The sequence below is a fragment of the Phaseolus vulgaris genome, unplaced genomic scaffold, assembly GCF_000499845.2.
Source record: "Phaseolus vulgaris cultivar G19833 unplaced genomic scaffold, P. vulgaris v2.0 scaffold_29, whole genome shotgun sequence".
In the NCBI taxonomy this organism is placed as follows: domain Eukaryota; kingdom Viridiplantae; phylum Streptophyta; class Magnoliopsida; order Fabales; family Fabaceae; genus Phaseolus; species Phaseolus vulgaris.
The window spans coordinates 93,447-100,312 of NW_027174097.1; the positions used below are offsets into that span (position 1 = coordinate 93,447).

General features: G+C 36.3%; 1 protein-coding gene across 3 annotated transcripts; it reads left to right on the plus strand.

The window, feature by feature from the left end:
* The first annotated feature begins 65 nt into the window (after positions 1 to 65).
* LOC137817294 (cell division cycle 5-like protein) lies at positions 66 to 5,432 on the plus strand. Of its 3 annotated transcripts, none has more exons than XM_068620543.1 (6): positions 66 to 321; positions 442 to 493; positions 878 to 1,065; positions 1,368 to 3,080; positions 3,915 to 4,196; positions 4,414 to 5,432. In XM_068620543.1, the coding sequence occupies exons 3-6, from the start codon at positions 889 to 891 to the stop codon at positions 5,131 to 5,133; spliced, it is 2,892 nt and encodes a 963-aa protein (XP_068476644.1). In that variant the 5' UTR covers positions 66 to 321; positions 442 to 493; positions 878 to 888; the 3' UTR covers positions 5,134 to 5,432. The 3 variants fall into 3 exon arrangements, with proteins under 3 accessions (XP_068476644.1, XP_068476646.1, XP_068476645.1); XM_068620544.1 differs by having other exon boundaries at positions 187 to 321; positions 447 to 493; XM_068620545.1 differs by lacking the exon at positions 442 to 493 and having other exon boundaries at positions 184 to 321.
* The last annotated feature ends 1,434 nt before the right edge of the window (positions 5,433 to 6,866 follow it).

The following is a 6,866-nucleotide window of genomic DNA, read 5'->3' on the forward strand; positions in this document are numbered from 1 at the left end:
TACCAACAACACCTCCTCTGCACATTTTTTTCAAAACAAAGAAGACAAGGACAAAATGGGGTTTTAAAAGTTCTGTTGGGTGCACATAAAAAATGATATGGTGCAGGGAGAAATTGCCAAAAAACAGATCCGATCCACGGCCGAAAGTCCTTCTCATTACGGTCCAAAGCGACGCACTCAACTCTTGCTCACGTCCCTCACAACAAGAATTAGCTCTCGACAGTCACTAACTTGAACCGGATTGCGCGAAATCCCGTTCTTCAAATCCTAATCGTTATTCTAACCTTGATTGCGAGTGTGATTATTTTCGTCGAATTTGTGGTGCGCTTCTGATTCTCCCTAACCTAAACCCTGGTTTCTCATTGATTTTAAACTCGTTGTCTCCTATTTTCTTGATATTTTTCAATCTAGTTATCTTTGTTTTTCTTTATTTTTAACCAGTGCAGAGATAACACAAACTCAAGAAAGTTGGTCTTTCAGCATTTATATCCTGGTATTCTACTACATAAAACTTGTTTTTCTTTTGTTAATTTTAAACAGTTGAGCTGTTCCTTAGGTGCATCAACGGTAAAAATGTTGATCGAATCGAGTTCGGTGATTGATTTGATTGACTGATTAGGTTGTATAATTTGGGTAGGTGAGGGTTTGGATATTGTGGTGGTCAGCTTGCAGGATTTTGATTAAGTTGGTATTTGAGTGCCTGACATATAGATGACATGTGTTAGAGATAAGAGGGTTTGCAGTGTGCAGTTCACGTAGTATAGTTCATGCATAGAGACTGCAACATGGATATGTATTGAATTTTTAAAAAGGGTTGCAAAACTTAACTGTACTAGTTTCTCCGAAACTGCTTGAATTGTTTGGTTGCTGTATGTAGTTGAAGCAAAGATGAGGATTATGATAAAGGGCGGTGTTTGGAAAAACACCGAAGATGAAATCCTGAAAGCGGCTGTCATGAAATATGGTAAGAACCAGTGGGCTCGAATCTCTTCACTCCTTGTTCGCAAATCTGCCAAGCAATGCAAAGCTCGCTGGTATGAGTGGCTCGATCCCTCCATAAAAAAAGTACCTCTCTTCTCTAACTCCTACTTTGTTATGTTTTATCTCCAAGCGCCAATTTAATTCAAGTTTATGCTCTCTTTTTTTACTTTGTACAAAATTGGTAGTATGTAATAATTGTTGTAATATTTAGCTTAGTGGTATTACTTTTATTCTAAAGCTTTCTTATATGTTGTGAAACCTATGACCTACTAATTTGCCATTGTGTTATTATTAATTGCATTTTTCCATCTACACCATTATAATTTGTACAAGTAACTCTTTGCTAATAAGGAGCGATTTTATAATTTGATGCCTTTTGTGTGTAGACTGAGTGGACTAGAGAAGAGGACGAAAAGCTACTTCATCTTGCCAAGCTTATGCCCACTCAATGGAGAACAATTGCTCCAATTGTGGGCCGCACCCCTTCCCAGTGTCTTGAGCGGTATGAGAAGCTCCTTGATACAGCCTGTGTGAAAGATGAGAACTATGAGCCTGGTGATGATCCTCGGAAATTGCGTCCTGGGGAGATTGATCCAAATCCTGAGTCAAAACCTGCACGACCTGATCCTGTTGATATGGATGAAGATGAAAAGGAGATGCTTTCTGAAGCACGAGCCCGGTTAGCCAACACGAAGGGAAAGAAAGCAAAAAGGAAAGCTAGGGAGAAACAGCTTGAGGAAGCCAGGAGGCTTGCTTCTTTACAAAAGAAGAGAGAATTGAAGGCTGCAGGAATTGATATTAGGAAGCGGAAGAGAAAGAGGAAAGGAATAGACTACAATGCGGAAATTCCATTTGAGAAAAGGCCTCCTTCAGGCTTTTTTGATGTTACGGATGAAGATAGACCAGTGGAACAGCCCAAGTTTCCTACTACAATTGAAGAACTTGAAGGTAAAAGGAGGGTTGATATTGAGGCACAATTAAGAAAGCAGGACATCGCAAAAAATAAAATTGCAGAAAGGCAAGATGCCCCATCTGCCATATTGCATGCCAACAAGCTGAATGACCCAGAAACAGTAAGAAAGAGGTCAAAATTGATGCTTCCACCACCCCAGATTTCTGACCAGGAATTGGATGAAATTGCAAAGTTGAGTTATGCTGGTGACCTTATAGGGAGTCAGGAACTTGCTGAAGGTAATAGTGCAACACGGGCACTTCTGGCTAATTACGCGCAGACACCTGGTCACGGAGCGACTCCTCTCCGAACCCCTCAGAGAACACCAGCTGGTAAAGGAGATGCTATTATGATGGAAGCTGAAAATTTGGCCAGGTTGAGGGAGTCTCAAACACCATTGTTAGGAGGAGAGAACCCGGAGTTGCATCCTTCAGATTTTTCGGGTGTCACCCCTAAGATAAAAGACATTCAGACACCAAATCCAATGCTGACACCTTCTGCAACTCCTGGAGGTGCAGGTCTCACTCCTAGAATTGGCGTGACACCATCAAGAGATGGTTCTTTTAGCATGACACCAAAGGGAATTACTCTTAGGGATGAGCTACATATTAATGAGGACAGGAATATGCTTGACAGCTCTAAACTTGAGCTACATAGACAGGCTGATATGAGGAGAAGTTTGCAATATGGTTTAGGAAGCCTTCCACAGCCCAAAAATGAGTACCAAATAGTGATGGAACCAGTTCAAGAAGACACAGAAGAGCCCGAGGAGAAGATTGAAGAGGATATGTCTGATAGAATAGCTAGAGAAAAAAAGGAAGAAGAGGCAAGACAACAGGCATTACTTAGAAAACGATCAAAAGTCCTTCAGCGGGAACTTCCTAGGCCTCCTGCTGCATCATTGGAGCTCATAAGAAATTCCTTGATGAGAATTGATGGGGACAAAAGTTCGTTTGTTCCACCAACTTCTATTGAACAAGCTGATGAGATGATTAGAAGGGAGCTTCTAACTTTACTGGAGCATGACAATGCTAAGTATCCCTTTGATGATAAAGTGAATAAGGAGAAAAAGAAAGGAGTCAAACGAGCCGCAAATGGGTCTGCCGTCCCTGTGATTGAAGATTTTCAGGAAGATGAAATGAAAGATGTATGTCTTTTACCTATGTGTCTGTGCTCTTAGTTTCTTTATTTCTCTTCGTGATGACATCTCATTTTTTTCAGTTGAGTTTTAACACTAACAAGTAACTTGACTCCTGTTTTGGAGTCTTTTGATGCAGAACCCGAGACTATAATGACCTTATCCATTTATTACTCTAGATTGTTTTTAAATTGTATTCCCCTTCCATAACTATCTTCCCAAAATAAACACTACGAAAATCTCTGCACAGACTAGTGAAATAGAAATAATTTGGATCCGTCAATGTTCCATCACTTCTTTCATATATATTTTGATCAATACATGTCTTAATATTTTATTCGGAGATTTCCTTATACTCCTATTATCATGAAACTTCTTGTCAATACTGAGTTGGAATTATTTAATAAGGGTGTTGTCTATGAAAATTGAATACTATGAAATGTCTGTTAATATTTTGAAACTTGCCATTGTGCACTAGTGTTTTACAGATTTACAAATTTGTTTGAATTTATTCCTTGATGTCAGTGGTATGAAGAGAGCTTATGAATTGGATTTCAAATGCTTACACTTTTCTGTTACAATCCTTCCTTTGATTAGTGTATGTGAGCTTTGTGTTTACGTTTCAAGATATTGTCAGCTTCGTGTTTGAATTATATGTAATTGTTCAAGTTCTGTACTTGCTTTTATCAGGAGTGGTTATGTACATAATTATATAGTGTAATACATATTCTGTGTTCATTTTCATTTGCTAATTTGATAAAGCAACTGTTTCTATACTAAGCTGCCATTGGAGACACCCTTTTAAGCCATGCTGAGGATATTTATGATTTGTGTATATCGTAGGCTGATAAGTTGATAAAGGAAGAGGCCCAGTATGTTTGTGCAGCAATGGGACATGAAAATGAACCTCTCGATGAATTTATTGAAGCACACAGAACCTGTCTCAATGATCTCATGTACTTTCCTACTCGTAATGCGTATGGTCTTTCTAGTGTTGCCGGGAACATGGAAAAACTAGCAGCTTTACAGAATGAATTTGAGAATTTAAGAAACAAATTGGATGATGGTAATGAGAAGATGGTACGGTTTGAGAAGAAGGTGTTGGTTCTCACACAAGGCTATGAGGTATGCTATTGATATGATGTATGCAGAATGCTACACTGCTACATTTCTGTCACTTGCCTGTTGCTACTTTTAAACATATGGTCTTTTGCAGATTATGTTGCCTTCGATTTATTTTTAATAAACTGACGTGACTTAAAAATAGTTGGAAATCAACTCAGTGGAACACTCCCACTCCCATGTTGGAATATATTATAATTTGGCTACTGACACTTTTCAGATGAGGGTAAAGAAAAGCCTCTGGCCGCAAATTGAGGCCACTTTCAAGCAGATGGACATAGCTGCGACTGAATTAGAATGCTTTAAAGCTTTGCAAAAGCAGGAGCAATTAGCAGCATCACATAGGATACACAATCTATGGGCTGAAGTACAGAAGCAAAAGGAACTTGAGAAAACTTTGCAAAATAGGTACGGGAGTCTAATTAAAGAGCTGGAGAAGGTGCAAAATATCATGGATCGATGCAGATTACAAGCACAAGAGATTGAAGCAAACAACCATGCTCTTGAGTCAACTGAGATCACCGAGACCACCCATAAAACTGATGTACAGGGTACAGAGAATCGTGAAGTTGTACCTCACTCGGAGGAGAATGGAAATGCTCTAGCACGTGATGGAACTGCTGACCAGCAAGTAGATATTGTGCAGGACCAGGCTACTTCTAGCCCCAGTTATGACATGGATGTAGATTCTCATAAAATGCAAACGATACATGACACTGATGTTAAATTTACAAATGCTTCACCAGCTGCAGGGAATGTTGCACAAAAAATGGATGGTACCAGTACTACTGAAGGCAATGCTGACAATGGGGAGGCCATGCCAGAAATGGGTGGTATAGTGGAAACAAGTAGCCTCAATCATGGTGTATTTGCAGATGCTGTAAACCCACGTGACAGCAGCTTGGAAGAATCCAATGCTGTCGGGGAGGAGACAAATTAGCCTGCACACAGCATATGTTATGATAGTTGAGTACAGGGGCATTAGGTTGGGTAGTTTTCTCAATATAGATCTCATGGAGAGTGGAGGGTAGTAAATATGGGTATATTTTGTACTGATCCCTAGTTGTAGTTCGGAACTTGTCTTGACATGATAAATTGTATGAGCATTTTGAGATGATGCCCTTGTTTATCTTTTTCCCGTTATTGGCCTCTTCCCTATATTCGATGTTGGTAATGTGATATTTTTCAAGAATGTAACAGGATTTATAGCTATGAATTTAATGAACTGGAGTTCGGGTTCTTACTGTGTACTATTTGTTACATAAATTGTTCATTGGTCTGGGTGTATAATGATCATAATATAGTTTTTTATTTATTCACATTAGCTTCCTCAACAATATTTTTTAATTGAAGTATATAAACAATTAGAAATAATCTTTTAAAATAAGGATATCTATAATTAATTTAAAAATTCATAAATATAATATAAAGCCAACTTTAGTTATTAAATGTTACTCATGATATACACTGTATAGTTTTAGTAACTGTATAATTTTGAAATGATAAACTCATTTTTAATGTAAATGAGTATTTAAACCAAAGTCTCCTCAATAATAGTCTTGCTATTTATCCCGAGTGAGAGGAGATACACATACAGTTGTTTCTAAATATAATATTTTCTGTTTATTTGTTTTTGTTTTGTTTTTTTTTTTATCAGCATTTCTGTTTATTTGTTATTCCTATAAAATGTAATAAATTGTGCAAACAAAATGTAAACATGTTAATATATTACTGTTATAGTTTTCTTATTTCACATAATTATGTTAGTTATTAAGAATCTAATTGAAATAACACTCCTTTAATAAATATATTAATTTTATCTAGTATAAATATTGATGCAGTTTATTTGAGAGTATAAGTTAGTAAACAAATAATTAAAATTTCATTAATGAAACTGAACATATTAGTTCTTTTTTAAAATTTTGAAAATTAAAACTGTGATAACTTGGAGTGGCAAAATATAGATTGTAGCAAATGTAACATCTCTAGTATAGAGATTTCCCTAAACAAAACCTAGCAAAAGTTGTATAGAATCAATTACATCCTTTAATCCCGGTGTAATATTTTGTAGTAAATTTTGTGAATTTATTAACTTTAAACATAAGTACAGGTAATGATTACATATATGAATATTTAAGGATAAAATTTAAATTTGTTATCTACACGCATGCAAGACAGTGTTGATATTTTCTTTTAAAATATGAGTGGAGAGATGAATATTATAATATCTTACCCGTAATTATCAATTACTATCCATAGTTAATACATGTACGATTTTGTTAATATATAGTACAATTTTTATGCATATTGTCTAGGGTTGTTAGAATACAATATAAATTTTATACACACACCAACAAAAACGTTAACTTTGTGGGTCTTGCGAAGTTGCTAGAATATAGGTATGGGTGGGACTTCAAATCTTACCACCAAAACTTTGAAAATTTACGTGTAATGTCGGTGACTAATTTTGGAAATGAGTAAAAAATATTTTATTTTGAATGTAGGTAAAATCATGTCAACAAGATACGATTTTGCTTTGATAAGGATGAAGTTGTGAGAGTGAGAGAACTTTGATTACATATTTTAGTATACGTTAAGACAATTTTAATTAAATTTAAATGAAATTGTGAGAGGTAAAAACAATTCTAGTGCACTGAATTATTGATGAAATTG